Below are 17681 nucleotides of genomic sequence, written 5' to 3'. Positions count from 1 at the left end.
CTCACATTGTAATGAACAAGGACATACATTCAATTTTGCAGATACTAAATTTGTTGGATGAGCAGGCACAAAAACAGTCAGGGAAGTGATTAAAGCCTGGGAAATGGCCCCTCATCTGTTCTCAGGAGTGCTGATTTACCACCAGTTTATCAAGTACTTAGGTGGCAAGGGCTTGACAGCACAAGGGAACAACAGCTATCAACATCCCAATCAACAACTAAAAAACTATATTATAACCAGGCACCTTATGAATACCAAAACACAGAATAGCCCAAAGTATACACTCTACTAGAGAGAAGTTCCCTGAGGTTGGCTTCTAACATGACTCCGAAAGCTTTGAAGACTAAATCTCTGGTCCAGGTGTCCAACCCAGATTGGATGCTGCTAAAGTTTTTCCTACTTCTTTCTCAGACTCTTCAATCTTTTACAGCCTGTTAATTGGAGGTACCATTTCAAGTTTATTATACAATATCAATCTGGAGGGAATATATTCAAAATGTTTTTAATGACAAATTTTAATTGAATTTGTTTTGACTACTTTTTAATATTTCATAATAGTTATCACACAGTAAGTCATTTCCTGAATTTGGTTCAGAATCACTGAGAGGCCAGAAGCACGGATTTCTCAAGGTTTGAAGTACAGGGTACATACAGGTTGACTGCTTCTCCAGTTCTCCACAGCAATATCTCTTTGATTATTTCCTTTAATTTAGATTTGCTATGAACACCTCTTTCCATGTCTTCATAAATTTGGAAATTTATTTATATACTATATTAACTAGTTCTTTAGTAAACTACAGACAATTATAGTAACATATGGTATTATCTACAGAACGTGTGAGAGTAAACCTGGTTGCCAAGCTATATACATGCAAACATGTAACATTTAGATTTTGCCACCCAGAATGATTCTTGCCTTGTTCATTCCAACTTTTGCAGGGGTGCCATAGAAATAATTCATCTAATTATTCCCCATGCCATGCTGGCTGGGGAATTCTGGGAGTTGAAGTCCATGCATCTTAAAGTTACTGAGATTGAAAAAACATTGATCTAATTCATCTTTTACCGTAAGTTTAAAAAAAAAAACCCCTTTGTGTTTCTGAACCAATGACATGCCAAGCATTGCAGATTAACTTTTATACACTAGCAAAAGAAAAGATGACAGAGAGAATGTTACTTACATTTCCATTGAAACTTGGGCAATTTTGACAGACTCCAGGGGGGCCAGGTTGACCAGGGTCTCCTGGCATGCCAGGGATACCAGGGGATCCATTTCTTCCAGGAGTACCAGGTGAGCCCTAAATATAATTTTAGGGGAAACATGGAAAAAAATGAATATAATGCACACTCAAATGGTTTCTCATCTAGGCAATGCATGGAATGCTAAACAAAAGGAATTTTGCGACACTGAGGTCCTAGGCATGTGTGCACCCCCCCTTCCAATATAGTTATATTAACTATAGGTAATTGGGGAGCTAAGATCCTTGATAGCGGATCAATGCAATCATTTTAATCATAGGATACTACAGCTGCCCTTTCTGTTATATCAGCTCATATGTACTGACTAATCAGATCCACTCATTTTCTGGATATATTTCAATTGGGTTTAGGGTTGGTTTTGGCACTGAAATTGCTTGGTCATTTGGACGATCTTTACTGGGAATGATAAAGGAGGAGTGCAATCCCATTGATTATCTTGAATGTTTCAGCAACTTTGATATCAATGCTATAGTGCAGTGGTTCTCAACCTTTTCTTCACTATGGACCCCCAAGATGTAACTCAAAATTTAAATCATAACATTTCTTAAAGTCTTCACGGACCCCCTGTGATGACATCGTGGGCCCCCAGGGAGTCCGCGAACCACAACTACAGTGTCCTTCCAAAGATGTTGTTAAGTTTAGTCCGGGAGAAACATGTCAACCCTATTTAGTAGACTGAAATCAATTCCACACGATGGCTAAAACATTTTACTGAAAATGATTTAATAATAAATTTTACAAGTATGATTGTGCTGTACCTCCTCCTCCTCTTCCTCCTCTTTTCCCCCTCCTTTTCCTCCTCCTTTTTTTCCTCCTTCTCCTTCTCCTCCTCCTCCTCCTTATAGTTCAGTAAATTAGGGAGGTATACTCCTGAGCCACTTCCTAATATTACCTGGACATTCTGGACTTAAAAAGTGCTTTAGCCTCTTTTGCCTGGACAATGGAGCCTTCCTGTTTCCATCTACTCTGTAAAGAATAATCTTCCTTACTCTCTACAGAACAGCCTTGAGGTCATTTGACTCATAGATTTCTCCTCAATCTCATAGCATTTAGCATTTTAGAATAAATGTCAACTGAATGCTGATGACATCTAGCTCTTTCCCAAAAGAGTCTGGTGAAGAAATAGAATCAGTGCTTGACTCAGGTAATGAATTCAGTAGGACCAATAAGCTGGGACCGATAAAAGCCAGCTTCTTCAGAACCATAAGGAAGTCCAAAAACATCTTCTACCCAAGTCAATTTAGGAATCATTAAAAAAAGGATTCATGGTGAATGGCATCAGTTTACATTGTAGTGGTAATTCAAACTTTATGTTACTAGGAGAGATAGAAAACTGGGTAATTTGTACCATGATGGTTACAATTTTGCAGCGGAGATGTACTTGCTGCAATGAAAGATCAAGGGTAGTGCTGCCACTTGATTACAATACCTTGAGTAGAGTAGAAAAGAAGAGAGGCAAGTCATTAACTTGTTGTCTTGGAATTGATACATTATCAGTCCTTCTACTTCAGCTACACTTGATGTTATGTCCATGCCAATTGCCTTATTTCACATCAGAAATAAGAAAATCAGAAAAACTATCTCATGAGCAGTCAAAGTAAATGCCCTGTGACAAAGGTAGTATGATATGGAAAAATCCCAGTACCTCCAAAACAAACTGGTAAGTGGGAAAATGAAACTCAGCCTTCTTTGTATCTTTAAAATACAAGCAGGGACCAATATTAGAACAACACATGTTTTAGTATGTGCTTCAATCCAGACAAATAAACTTATTGGATTGAAGCACGTACTAAAACATGCCTTTTCTGGAATGAAAACAAAATCCTTAAAAACCAAATGTATGTTGTTGTTAATGGAACGTCACAAATATATCTTGCATAAACAGGGCAGATTGAGCTGTCCATCCTTACTGTATTTTCAAACATTTCTATTTTCAAGCAAAGGAACACATTAGTTGAACTTACGGGGTCTCCCTTTGGACCTTGGGGGCCCTGGACTACTTCTTTATCAGACTAGAAGGGAAAAGAAAACGCTGTTAGGCTGAGCAATAAATATAACACAAATGCAAATTAAAACAATTAACCAGAATTTCAAATAAAACAAAAGATGTAATCAAATGAGTGAAATGAAATGGATATATTGGTACGAGGCATGTGCACTTCTGAGCCGGTAAGGAAGGTAAGTAGATTTCACCCCTGTACCAGATGTTTTCCTTTTAGGTTTGATGGACAAAGAACTTGAAAAAACATGACTTTGTTATTATATATGTTGACAATGGTGAGAATCTTATAATCTTATAGTTCCCAGAATGAAAAAGTGAATAATGATGAAATTAGCAGAGATGGCAAAACCAACAGTTTTAATTAAAGGGAAGAATTTACCTAGTTTTGTTTGTATTTGGAAACTTTTTTTCAGAACTAAAAAAAGATAAAACTTTGAATTTAGGCTTTGATGATTTTATTACAGAAATGACTTGAAATGTTGTGAAATCTAAAAGAAAGGAGGCTAAAACATATGAAGAACGGTTGCAGGAACTGGGTATGTCTAGTTTAATGAAAAGAAGGACTTGGGGTGACATGATAGCAGTGTTCCAATATCTCAGGGGCTGCCACAAAGAAGAGGGAGTCAAACTATTCTTCAAAGCACCTGAGGGTAGAACAAGAAGTAATTTGTGGAAACTAATCAAGGAGAGAGGCAACCTAGAACTAAGGAGAAATTTCCTGACAGTTAGAACAATTAATCAGTGGAACAACTTGCCTCCAGAAGTTGTGAATGCCCCAACACTGGAAATTTTTAAGAAGATGTTGAATAACCATTTGTCTGAAATGGTGTAGGGTTTCCTGCCTGGGCAGGGGGTTGGACTAGAAGACTTCCAAGGTCCCTTCCAACTCTGTTATTCTAAGTTAAAAGCTTGAGCTATTTTTATTTTGCTGCACTAAAAAAAGTCAGAAGTTATCACTTTTCTCTCTTTTGCACTTTGCACTTTCTTTTTTCTTGGTTTTCTAACTTTTGTCTGTATTTTTACAGAAAAACTTAAAACTTAAGGGAAAAAAAAGAGAAACACTTGGTTGGGGAAGCCTATATAGTTCAATTCTTTATATATCTACTGAGAAGTAAGATGCATTGCATTCAGCGAAATCTACTCCCATATATGTTAACCTGGGCATAGGACTTTACTTTTATTTTAATAGCTGAATAAAATTAACACAAGACTTTCAAACTACTGTGAGGAAAGAAGCAGTGAGACATCTTGATATATAAAAGATATGAATAATTATGAAATTATTTCATAACTTAAGTTAAAAGTATGCATGTACAGCCAAAATGGACAGAGATACTCCATTTTACAAAAGTTTCTTGACTCACATCTGACTCAAACATTTTAAACATGTTTAACTAGCAGAAACCAAGTGTTCTGTGTGAACTTCTCTCCAACCATCCAGGCATTATGGGAGAGTTCCAGCTGAATTTCACTCTTGGCAAATCAATTGTGGACAAGCTGGGTCTTCTCTTGGGACTGAGTTTAGTGTTCTTTGGATCCACGTCTTTTGGCTGGAGCAAATATTCATAATACATGCCAGGCATTCAACTAAATAACAGGTCCAGGCCAATTTTGAAATGCTCAACCATTAGCAGCATCTTTCCATTGGGAAAGTGGAAAGAGCAATTCTTGGGAGATTGCTGTGAGACTTCCTTGGTTGATCCCTGGTTGGAAAGGCTTGCAAAAACAACTTTCTGCAGGATGTTTTGGCACTTTGCATTCTGTTCAGGAAGGACAGAGGTCTCTGTTATATACAAAAAGGAAGGATGTGAACCTTCCTGGGCCTCCATGAAATGGTCTGCTGGATTGTGAGGTGTGGTTTTGGAGCAGGGATGGGCAACCTGCAGCCTTCAAAAACAGATTGTATGCAGATGTTAGTCTAATTTGAAAAGTCTTCCAGCAGTTCTGATTTTTGGCAAAATCAGTGTGTCCCTCCCTTGGCAATCTGCTTAACTGGAAGAGACACAAAGATATAGATAGGGATGTTGGGATGGGGAGAGAAAAGTTGGAAGAGAGACAGGGAGGGGGAGAATAGCAGAAAGGGGAAGAGCAATTCTTTCTGCTGTGACTCTTTCTACTGACAACATTTGTCCCCTAGTAGATAATAGACTGTAGATCTATGGGAAAAAAGCATGCTGGAGATTTTGTTCTCCTGTAGCTCAGATTATTTAGCCCTTTCCTACATTAATATCTCATTCTTTTACTCAGTGTCCAAATCTTTTGAAAAGAGCACCAAAATATTTAGGGCAGCTAAGCTCAAAAACAATAGCACTCTGCTTCTGCACCATCTTGTTCAAGCCCCAAAGATTTGACTCTTAAAGTTAAGCGTATCTTGTGAAATCAAGAGGATGGAACCCTTTTACATCTAAGCACTGAGGCAGAATTGATGTTGATATGAAACGGTCTGAAAATACAAGTAAATCCAGATGTGGAACTTACAGGTAATTCTGTTGGATTTGGACAAACAGCGCAACATTCTCCAAATGGAATCTCTGGGTTTATGCATTGTAACTCCTGGTCTTCACAAACGATGTCATCACAAAGAACAGTTCCTGAGTCACATACACAAATTTGACATGGTTCTGGTTTCCACACGTCTCGATCAGAATAACTTTGGCCAAGGTGGCTGCATTGTCCGAAAATAACTGGGAAAAACATAGATAGGAGAGGAAAAAAAGGAAGAAAGAGGAAATATTAATTACTTGGATTTCACTACATTGATCATAGTAAAAAAGAACAGCAAGTAATAATAAAACATAAGCAAATTATAATTATGACCTTGCTAAATGCTCTATTTATAATGTGTTCAACATGTCAGTCCTTGAGAATAAAATTAAATGCATTGTCATTTATAATGCTCAAGTTGGTCGCAGCTCCTGGCTGACCCTGGGCTTGGAAGAAGAAATCGGCCTGGCCTAGTTAGTGCTTGGAAGATAGACCACCAGAGAATGCCAGAGCTGTGGGATACACTGGGGAATATAAAAAGGGGTTGGAAGTAGGCAAAGGCAAATCATGTCTACCACATTGCCAAGAAAACTACATGAGCATGCATGAAGTCACCAAGAATTCAGCTTGATTCTATGGAGACTTTATTAGTCATTGCTATGAGAGCCAGCCAGGCTCCCTAGCAATAAATATACTCCTAGAGAAGATGCAGATTTGTCTAGACTTGCTCATGTTACTGTGCACCATTATGAGAGGGACACTCACACCATTTAGCTCAATGGGGCCAGATCATTCAAGATTCACACGGCCCAATGTTGTGCTGCCAGTTAGATGGGTGGTCTCTAAATTAGATAGATAGGTGATGATAGGTGATGATAGATGATGATAGATGACAAGTGATAGATAGCTAGATGGATAGATGGATAGATGGATAGATGGATAGATAGATTTCACTTGTCAAGGGTAGGAAGAGCTCCTCCTCAAAAATGAAATCCATTTGAGAAGGGTTATCTCTGGATCACCACAGATGAACTTTCTTCAGGAAGAAACCAGATAGAAATTCATCATTTTGTGATAGCCCTTTCTTTCTTTCTTTCTTTCTTTCTTTCTTTCTTTCTTTCTTTCTTTCTTTCTTTCTTTCTTTCTTTCTTTCTTTTATCAAATTCTATAGCTGTCCAACTCAAGCATGTGACTCTGGGCAACTTACAATTCTAAAATTATAAAACAATTTAAAAACATGAAAATCATAAAAACATCCACAAAATAAATAAATTTTATCTGAGGTGGATTGCAATGGCTGCCTCATCACATGCTTTGCCTGCTCTTTGCTGCTGGAAATGATCAGATAACAAGCTATTATATAGCTGGGAAGATTAGATATCAGAAAAGATGTTTGAAAGATTAAAGATCAAAATCAAAATAGCTTCGCCTGGGCAAAGCTATGAATACTAGCCGACATACATACATACAGATTTTAACACTATTACTTTAATACCTTTATATAGAAATGGTGCACTAATCTTGTGTGTGACCCTTCAGGAAAGACTAGAGGTTTTCAGATCAACCATCTTGACACAAATCATTTTAATCATTTCCACATTGTTAAAAATGCTAATAAGAGGGCATGATGGCTTAGTGGTTAAAGACACTGAGCTTGAGATAATAAAACGTCTTAACACTGAAATGCAGATGTTCACTGAAGAATGAAAGTAGTATAAATATATATCTTCTTAGATTAACATTTAAATATACTTATAACCAATGCTTACCCTTTATTGTCACTATAGTTTAACATGGTTAACACATAAGGTCCAAGATTTATATTTAACTTATTCCAAACAATTTTATGATCTTTAAAATAAGAACAACAGATTGTTTATGTTTTCTATGACCAGCAAGGGAGAACTAAGAAATTTATGATTAAATTCTACTATAGTCCAAGTTATCAGGCAGAGAAGATGTTGAATTTGAACACCGGACCCCAATCAGGAAATGACTAAAATAGTCTTTCATAACCTCCATTTCTTATTTGTAAAAGGGAATGAGAGAAAATAATAATAATAATAGGAGAGAAGAAAAACAAAGAACAGCAAAGCTAAGCTATGAGGAGGACCCTCTGTTGGTGCAGCTCAAAACTACATTGGCTTCCATAACAGAAGTCACTGGAATTCAGTAGATAGAATTTTAATATAAACAGGTTCAACTTGCTCAGATAAAAGGGGCATGGAAATCAGGAATTCTTCCTAAATACTTATTTAAAAATAGGTTTGAAATAAGCAACCTCCTCCCAAATAAGTTAAGTCCTTTGATCATACAGATATTTCCAGTTCTTTTCATGGTGGTAAGGAAACAAGTAATGTTACCAGGCTTGGCCTAAAATCCAGACAACTTGGCCTATATAAAATCCAAACAATGTCAAATGACGGCAATAAATACATAAAACTTTAATTTTAATAGCTATTAAACTTATGTAGAGCCTAGATATAAAAGTTTTAGGAATGTTGCAGTAAGAAAATCTTGGAAAAAAACAGATTTTCAGACCCAGAGAATGTATTTATTTCTCTAAACTAAAAAAAAAAAGTTAAATTAAAAATTACCTTTACTGAAAAAGAAGGAAATCCAATAATGTTTCATTTCATTCTCTTATTGCCCAGGAGGTGGCACTATTGACTAGATAGAAAATAACATTGTAGAAACATCTGGTTGTAATGACACAGGGTTTGCTTCAAATTGGCTGGATATTGTTAAATTAGTTACGAACTAAACTGGAAGTGCTGACCTACAAATCTTTGAAACTTTTGGAAAAAGTAACATACTGAGTCCTTTTTTCCAGGAGAATCTTCCATTTTGGGGTTTTTTTTGCCAACTGAAAAAAACCCTGCTAGGTTAAAATGTGCATCTTTGTGCTGATTCCTTGTAATGTAATGGCCTGTCTTTTGTATATCTACAGTTCTTTGCTGGGTACAACTAAGCTAACAAAAGTTTTTAAAACAATGGGTAGTCAATCCTGCAACCTGAATTTCCTGTTTCCAGACTTGTGGCTGCAAGGACAAAAGAAGAACATTACAATTAAAGAACGACTTATTTTGTTTTCTGTTGTAAGGAGGAGACTTCAAAGTGTATTCAGATAACAGGAAACGACTTTGTATTTAATGGCTACTTTATTATGCAACCATGGAAGAAGGCTTAAATCAGAGGATGATAAATTATGTGAGAAATGGTTGTGGGATCAGAAATCTGGAAATTCTTCAGGTTGTAAAGATGAATCATGAGAGATGAAGAACTCTTCTCATTAACTATCAATTTCCCTTCTCATTAACCATGTTGGTGGGCTTCTAGAAGTTGTAGATCAGCAACATCTGGATGGCCTATCTAAGCTTCCTGCTTGAGACTGCTTTAGTAATTCCTGGAGGGACTGAAGGAATCAGGAGCCTAACTGGTGAAGGGTGCTTCCTGCAGGCTTGATTTATCAACCATGATTTCACAGTGTAAAGGAAAAGGACAGCCCCAGGCATTTGGGTAGGGTGAGTGGGAGAACAGAAAATAAAATGTGTGTTATCTTTGTGAAATTCCATCCTTTTCATGCTTGTATCACCCTATCATACAAAAATGAGGGGTAAAACTTGCATCATAATGTCATACCACACATTTGGTCATTTTTGCATCATCATAGGTTGTACAAGTCACCTAGAGAGGGAAGTATAAACATCAGCAAAAAGGATCAAAACCCATTGTCCACAAACCAATACAGAGTCTGTTAGATTTATACTCATTTATCTCAGGATACGAATTTCCAGTTTGGGGGCTGGAATAGGGCCTTTGTGTGCTCTAACTAGGAAATTTCAGGGAAATCAAGGATGGATGGCTTTATTCCTGGCATACTGTGTATCACCCAAGTTGTTGTATATAATTTTCTTTTTAAATAATGATGGGAATTGCTTGCCAGCTTTTGTATAAATAAATTATGTTATTGAACATCTGGAAGACATTTCACAAAACATAAAGAAGGGGAAGGGTTTTTGTTTTTATTTTCAGTATCAGAAGAATTATGTAGCATATTAAAATAGCATTTCCTGAGTATTTAATGACAGTTTTCTCCAGGGAAGACTTGCTGTCCTTACATCAAACTGAAGAAAATCAGAACTGAAGTTTGCTTTCATTAGTTTTAGTTTAGTTTACTTTATTGTCATTGCACCTCGTACAATGAAATTAAATGCCATCTTCAGTGTACATTATAACTATAAAGATACTGATGAATGATATTTGATATAGTGCCAACACTTTTATGCATGCCACTAAAGGAACTTTACAGTGTGACAAAATATTTATAGTGTGACAGAGCGATGTTTGTTTTTGAAAAACCACATTTTAGCTTGTTCATTAACGAAACAACACAAAGTTCCTAAGAAACAAAAGGAAGAGAGAAAGCTGTATTTTTTTTTATAAGGATGTTAAATATCGGATTTTCTCCTTCTCAAAAACATCAAGGTAGAGATGCCCAATTAGATAATTTGCCCATTGTGAAATGAGTTAAGTGTCAGCCTTAACTGGTAGATCAGACAGGAAACACGACCAGATAAATTATTTCTACTTTATTGTAGGGCTACATGAACAGGATCTTACAAGTCTAAAATCAAATTCTCCTGCCATCTTTTTTACATCCCATGAACATTGGGAGGGCTCCTTTTGAGCCTCTTGTTTTTTCCATTGTGCAGCTGTGGACTATAGTGTTTCTTATTTGACCATTTCCTAGCAGCATCTCTTCATTCTGTCTCCCAAGTTTTCCCCAAATATCATTATATCGATCTAGAGGGAAATGACTGGAGGAAAAATGGAAGTGATTTGGGTAAATGCTGGAGGACAAATATACTGCCTCATCAAATATTTCTCTGTGTAGTACAGTAGCTAGAGAGAATTCTGGGTACAGTTGAAGGTGCTAGTAGTTACCTCTAAAGGCTCAAGACTTGGAGATCTTCAAGTTTTCTCTGGTTGAACCTATCTGTCTGGTTTGAGTTGGGAAATACATGTTAAAAGTTCCCCACTCAAGGTAATGTCATCCACCGTTGAGCCTTCTAAATGATGCCTTTTTGTGAAATAGCTTATCCACTGATATTTGAACCACCCAACTTTTTCTTGGTTTCCAAAAAATCATGAAACTGCAGCTTTCTGGGCCAGCACTTGGAGACAATGAAGATTAGGGGGTCTTGAAACAGTTAGGGGCTGTGATTTTTAGTATGTGTTTTGTTGCTTGTTATAGTAAGAGCTATTTGGAATTGAGTAACATAGAAGCTTAAATAAGTAAGTATGTTTTCTTTGGCAAACACCAAAATGTTATTTTATGTACCATATGTGAGGTAGGAGGACTTGTAAATTAGCAGAATCCTGTGGACAGAGGGATCTATAGTTTTGGGATATCTGGAAACTATCTCACATGTGCCCATCAATTTATGTCAGTTGCCACTGAATCTTGGAAGAGGTTTATGTATATATTATTAATGGTGGAATTTTTAATGTATGAAGCAAAACAACCAGATTAAAATATATGTCTCTTCAGAGTTTTCTGCATAAGACCTATGTTAGTTATTATGGCAATGTTTACAAGTAAAGCTAATGCATTTGTTCCATATTAAGAGTCAAAACAGAGCAGTGCATACTCTCAAAATGAACTCACTGAGTTGCTGAGCCAAAATACAGCATGTTTTCAATTTGGGGGCAATTAGGTAAGTGCTGAGTGCAGGAAACTGGAAACATTTTGTTCATGCTGACTTAGGAGGAGACATGAAGAGGTATTATCACAAGAAGATGACAAATAGATGCCTCTTTACCATTCTATAGGTAACCTACGCATGATGGGATTTTTCATCCTTCTGAGCTGCCAACAGATAAGTGGAAGTGATAGCTAGTAAATGAGAAATTTTAGACACAAACAAAGAATTCAGCAAATCACAGTAGCTATCAGAAAACAGGCAAGAAGTTATTCTCATTTTACTGAACTTAACTGATCAACATTGAGTAGGCAATGTGGAGTCTCTTTTGGCACGCACCAGACCAGACACTCTCCTGTCCAGTTTCAATTTGTATTTCCTAGAATCTTTTAGTTTTTTTAAAAAAAGGTAGACAAACTAGTCCTTCCAAAGTGAACCACAAGTTCTAATATTATTTGGAACTGTAGTTGATACCATGCCATTTCTGCCTTACCTTGGCAAGGCAGAATGGAAGTCAGGGTATCACCTCACCATATTGCTTTCTAGTAAATAGAAATGTTAAGGCTGGCCCATCACTTTAGTTTAACTGTGGCAGTGAATATGAAAAAGAGGTGGGAGAATACATGGACTAATATTATTCCCTATGCATGGACTGTATGTTGACAGAACCCCCGGGATTCAGAAAGAGAGAAGCAAGGATCAAACAGATGATGCAATGTTGCAGTGTTAATTCTGTCTCTGATATATTTATGTAAGTCATCCTCTGATCCATCTTAATTTCCTTGCTTGGACATTTACAAACTCCCATATCCCATGGGGTTTTTTTTTTTAATAGATTGATACAACCATGTCTAAGACTTGTGACATCAGGTGAGTGGGAAGAACAATCAGGGATTGACTTTACCTAGTATCTTTATCGAATTATCTCTTTCCCTCATTGCTAAGATGGAGCATGATTTGTCAGAAATGCATGCAATCTAATTAATGAAGCAAAAATCTCTAATGATTAACTCTCAAATTTTAAATCTTTTTTTAAAAGATTTTTAAATGGCCTGATTAAAAACTAATGGTGTAGCAACTCCAAAACTTTTAGTGGTCATTTTTGCTAGATTGTAGGCACAAGTTTAGAACAGTAGACAAATATCCCATCTGCAACACATATATGCCACCAACCTGATGATGATTAGATTAAGCAATATTCTCAAGGCCTATGTGTGAGAATTAATGGTCAATCAATGTATGAAAGAAGAGTAAATGCTTATTTAAGACCTGTTTCAAATGTTTGGTTTTGGACTTTAACTTTGTTAATATAATGGGTAGACTTATCAAAATGAGATATATAATATATCTTCTTAACTATATAGATAAATTATATACACACACACACACACATATGTATTTATTTATTTATTGTTTATTTATTAGTTCGATTTATATGCTGCCCTTCTCCGGAGACTCAGGGCGGCTTACAATGCGTTAAGCAATAGCCTTCATACTTTTGTATATATCTGCTTAGTAGGGCTTTCGGCCCCCCCTAAGCGGTGTTCTATTTTATACAAAGTCAGCTTATTGCCCCCACAATCCGGGTCCTCATTTTACCTACCTCGGAAGGATGGAAGGCTGAGTCAACCTTGAGCCTGGTGAGGTTCGAACTTGCAGTAATTGCAGGCAGCTGGTGCTACTTAACAGCACTTTAGTCTGCTGCGCCACCAAGGCTCTTGGTCTATGGGTGCAGGCATATATTTATGTAAGTATATATGATGTGTATATGTGTGTTATGTATGTGTTTGGGTACATATATACTTTCTCTTGAGAGCAAGCAACAGAATTTCATTTTTAATGTGGGCCAGTGTGCTCACAGTAAAAAAATGATAATAAAGTTATCTTATCTCATCTCATCTCATCTCATCTCATCTCATCTCATCTCATCTCATCTCATCTCATCTCATCTCATCTCATCTCATCTCATCTCTTTATCTTATCATCTTACCTTACCTTACTTTTCCTTTCCTTTCCTTTCCTTTCCTTTCCTTTCCTTTCCTTTCCTTTCCTTTCCTTTCCTTTCCTTTCCTTTCCTTTCCTTTCCTTTCCTTTCCTTTCCTTTCCTTTCCTTACCTTACCTTACCTTACCTTACCTTACCTTACCTTACCTTATTTTACACAATTAATAGATAGCCAAAAATAGGTAGCACAATATAGAATGTAACAATAGCCAGTAATTTAGATAAGAATTGCAAAGGTTCCTAGAGCTAATGCCTCTAAGGTACGTCCAGGATCAGGAATCACATATCTCTACATAGTTGCTGGAGATTGGGCAGCATGCAAATATGCTAAAGAAATAATTAAATAAATATTATAAACCAGTGACAATGGGACCAATGGTATATCTTGCCCTCATGGGCATCTGCATATAGAATATGATTGGCAGCTGCAACGTATGGGAGGTTGGACCAGCTAGCCTTTGATTTGACCCAAAAGGCTGTTCTTATATTCCTGATTAGATGCATGTCAGTTTAGTAAGGTTTGCTGAGATTAATGATCTATATTCCTAGAGAAATCTGTAGAGGACAGAACCTGGGAGCTTGACAGGGTTTAATTTGAAATTCTACCCATGTTTACTGAGAAGGAAATCTCTTCCTTTAGAAATCACTGTAGGGTGTCTGCAAGATTTCTAATAAAGCATTTTACATCGCTGAGATTTTTCCTGGCATTTTCCCCACAGCTGTACATCATTCTTTCCATTATGGCCTAACCCTCTATGCAGGCATACCAGAGTTCAAACAAATCCTGGCACTTGGATTTCTGCCTAACACTTGGATAAACATGTTCAACTGGAAATTCTGTTGATTCCAGTGAAATTTACTTCAATATGGAGAGTAATGGCAAGGATATCCCGCCCCCCAAGCATGGTTGACTGGAATCTTCTGATTTATCATACATCATCTGTCAACATAAGAACAACACAATCACAATGCAGAATCTGTTTGTTTTATTTTGTTAGTAAAAAGAAAAGCATTTTTACTTAGCACTGGACTGCTAAGAAAGGTAAAGAAGAACATATACATTAAATAATTGAATTATTTAAGAAACACTTTCTGCTGATCAAAATGTAAAAATGAAAATAATAAACAATTTAATCTTAACATTAAATTGGTTCTTCACATATTTTAGTTAATGGGCATGATTCCAAATTCATTTTAAATGTAAGTAAGTTTAGATCCTTCTTGTTTTGGGAACAATTCATTAAGTATTTGTGCCAGAAACTTGTTCCATGCAAGTCGCAAATGATGCTTTCAATAACATATATCCAAAAAAATGTTTCACTGCTATGCAGCTCTGTGCTTGATTTATTAGTTAGACTAAATATGAGTGACGCCAATTTTCTAGTAGGCTGCTCACAGATTTATATTCTTTCAACTCTCATACTGCTTAGCTTCATGCTTGTAGAAGCAAATGAAATAATTGGTGCTTATGAAAAATTTGAAAGGCTGATGACATAAAAAGAAATTTGTCTTTTATGGGAAAGAAACAAAAAGGTGAGCCTAAGTTTTTATCCATAAGTATATTTAACATCAACATACATTTTATAGTGATTATAGTGGTGCCCAAAGTCCGACAAAGCTGTCTGAGAACATAAGAGCAAATTTTCTTATTCAAATTTTCCATGGGTAAAGTTCAAGTCAGGGGACACTCCACTCCAAAAAAGAGGAACAAGTTTAATTGTTTTCTACTTCTCCTCAACATCATCTGACATAATGTTCCATAGATCCACTGGAACAGCTTTCCAGGAGAAGCGGGCCCAGAAGACTGAGGTGGGAGAAATCTGTGAAAATATCTCCATCCTCCAGTCAGTTACTCTAAGGAAGCTTAGGCCTTCTGCAAGTAGAAAGTCTGAGTCCTTCTACTCTATGGCTTAAGTCAAGGAAAGTGTATCATGCTAATGAGACAATTACATTTCTCGGCTTTTCCCCAACACTTCAAGCAACTGCAACAAGCATTGTAGGGGAGAGATGTGGGGGTAAATCAGGGGTGGGATTCAGCCGGTTCTGTCCGGTTTGGGTGAACTGGTAGTGGCGACTGTGGGAGACTCCGCCCACCCACCCAGACATAATGCGTGAGCATGAAAGGCTGTGCGCATACACAGAGGTGGCGTGTGCAAGCGAAGCACGTACGCGTCCTCGCTCACATTTGCAAACTGGTAGCAAAGGTAAGTGAATCCCACCTCTGGGGTAAATGTGGATTATTTTCTAATTAATGTGCTTTTGAAGTGCACCGAAGGAGGGATCTCTCCAGGTGAACAGGAGCCAACTTCTCTAAGCAATGGTTCTCTTCTGCTGAAGAAACAAGCATAGCCAATAGAACACATTCACAACCTGCTGTGGCAATGCAAATCTGGCATTTCCAATATGTGAAGATGGTTTAAATCATCAATCTGTGATCATTGGGATTTGGAGATTCTGATGAATTCTATTGTCTGGAATAAATAGACTCTATTTCAGCACTCTGAGCTTCCAGCCCTATGCTTATTAACTTGTAATTAATCTTGATGGAGTCAGGGAAATGCCCTCACACAACTATGAATTTGTGAATGTCAGGATGGCAATCCTGTTTATTTTCTACACTAAGAAGGCAGGAACATATATGCCTTTCAGTTGACACCTGATTGCTCAAAAATTTGACAAATTGATTGGAGTGATTACCAGCTGACTATACATTAAGCCAAATGATCATTTTCTAGCTGCCTCCAACTTTTATGGTTGAGGAACCCTACAGAAACATTAGCAGAACACTGCATCAAAGAAGCAGATTTGTAAAAATGAGCAATAAAAGGAGCAAATGCCAGGTAGAACAACTTTTTAGTGAAATGCACATAAATCAAGATTAAGATGCACAAGTACATTCAACATTGCTTCAGTATTAATGGAGTTCCTTTAGAAAACACATTGAGACATACGAACGATTCAGAATTACTTTAAAAGGTAACAATATTGTGCAATTTAGTATAGGTGACTTGATTTGACTTGTGACTGGTAGCTTAACAACCATTTGAAGTTACAACCCCCTCCCCTCAAAACTACTTATGATCTGGTTTCAAAGTTACAGCTACTGCAATACCCCTGTGGTTGTCTACAATTAAACATAGGGCTGTTGCAGCAGCCCCCCCCCACTTATGTCCCACCAATCCCATTGGATCCCTACAGGTCTTGGCCTACTTCCCATCCAGCCCCTCAGTCACCTAAGGGAACCTAAATTTGGGCAGCACCATTGCTACCATTTCAGATGCTATGATGGGCAGGTTTCCTTAGGTGACTCAGTAGTTGGATGGGAATAAATGCAAGGATGGAGGGGATCACAAAGAGGAGGAAGCAGAGCATGGGGTGCCTCAGGAGTAGGAGAGGCCTTGGGAGGTCCTGGACATTCATTTAATGGCTGCATCAGGGAAAGCAGAGGGTACAGCGTTGAACTAGAAGACCTCCAAGGTCCTTTCCAGCTCTATTCTGATTCTAGTTCTAGTTCTAGGGGGCCATTAAGCAAAGCTGTCTCGCTTAATGACCATCATCACATGCAATTGTAAAGGATAGCCTCCTAACCCATATTTAGAGGTAGTTGATCACTGCATGCCAATTCCAGGAACAAGTACATATACAAGAAAGCTCTACCTTACATTTGTGCTTGGAAATTTGCCAGGAATATCTTATGATCATTGCTCAAACCAAAACCTTGGATTAAATGAGATTGTATTCAGTGCACTGTTTTTATGGTTTGCATTGCATGCTGGCTGGCAGCCCCTGTGATGAAAACCACCCTTTCTTCCCCCTGAGCAATGTCTAAATCTTCTATGGGGGTGCTCCAGAAATACATTGGGGGGAATTTTCTCAGAAGAACAGAGGAAAGAAGGGTTGGAAGAAAGCTGCTGTTGTAATGTGGGATATATCTTTCCAATCTTAATTGATTTATGTCTTTCCAATTTGAGGCTCTAGAAGCTCAAATCTGAAGGCTCAAGTAAGAAATATGACCTGTTTGATGTCTGGTTTGGCCAGATATATTTTCCAGTCAGCAGGAAAAACTATGGGAAAAATAGAGTGGAGTAGGGGAATGGTATTTTTCTCTGCCAAGAAGAAAAAACTTACACATTTTTATGGAATGGAGTTTTATGGAGCTGTTTCACTTTATTCAATGCATTCTATTGTCTCTCTATCTCTATATCTCCAGATAGGAAAGAAATTTGT

General features: G+C 37.3%; 1 protein-coding gene across 1 annotated transcript in view; it reads right to left on the bottom strand.

Moving 5' to 3' along the window:
* COL3A1 (collagen type III alpha 1 chain) overlaps positions 1–17681 on the bottom strand; it is a 75058-nt gene that overhangs the window by 44886 nt on the left and 12491 nt on the right. The window contains exons 2-4 of the mRNA XM_034429189.3: positions 5741–5946; positions 3225–3272; positions 1182–1298 (exon numbers count right to left, since the gene is read on the bottom strand). Of these exons, the coding sequence (XP_034285080.2) occupies positions 1182–1298; positions 3225–3272; positions 5741–5946 (371 nt within the window). The remainder of the gene's footprint in view (positions 1–1181; positions 1299–3224; positions 3273–5740; positions 5947–17681) is intronic.

Source organism: Pantherophis guttatus, chromosome 1 (genome assembly GCF_059756535.1).
Source record: "Pantherophis guttatus breed Tessera chromosome 1, ASM5975653v1, whole genome shotgun sequence".
In the NCBI taxonomy this organism is placed as follows: Eukaryota; Metazoa; Chordata; class Lepidosauria; order Squamata; family Colubridae; genus Pantherophis; species Pantherophis guttatus.
This window is presented reverse-complemented; position numbering and strand designations above follow the sequence as displayed.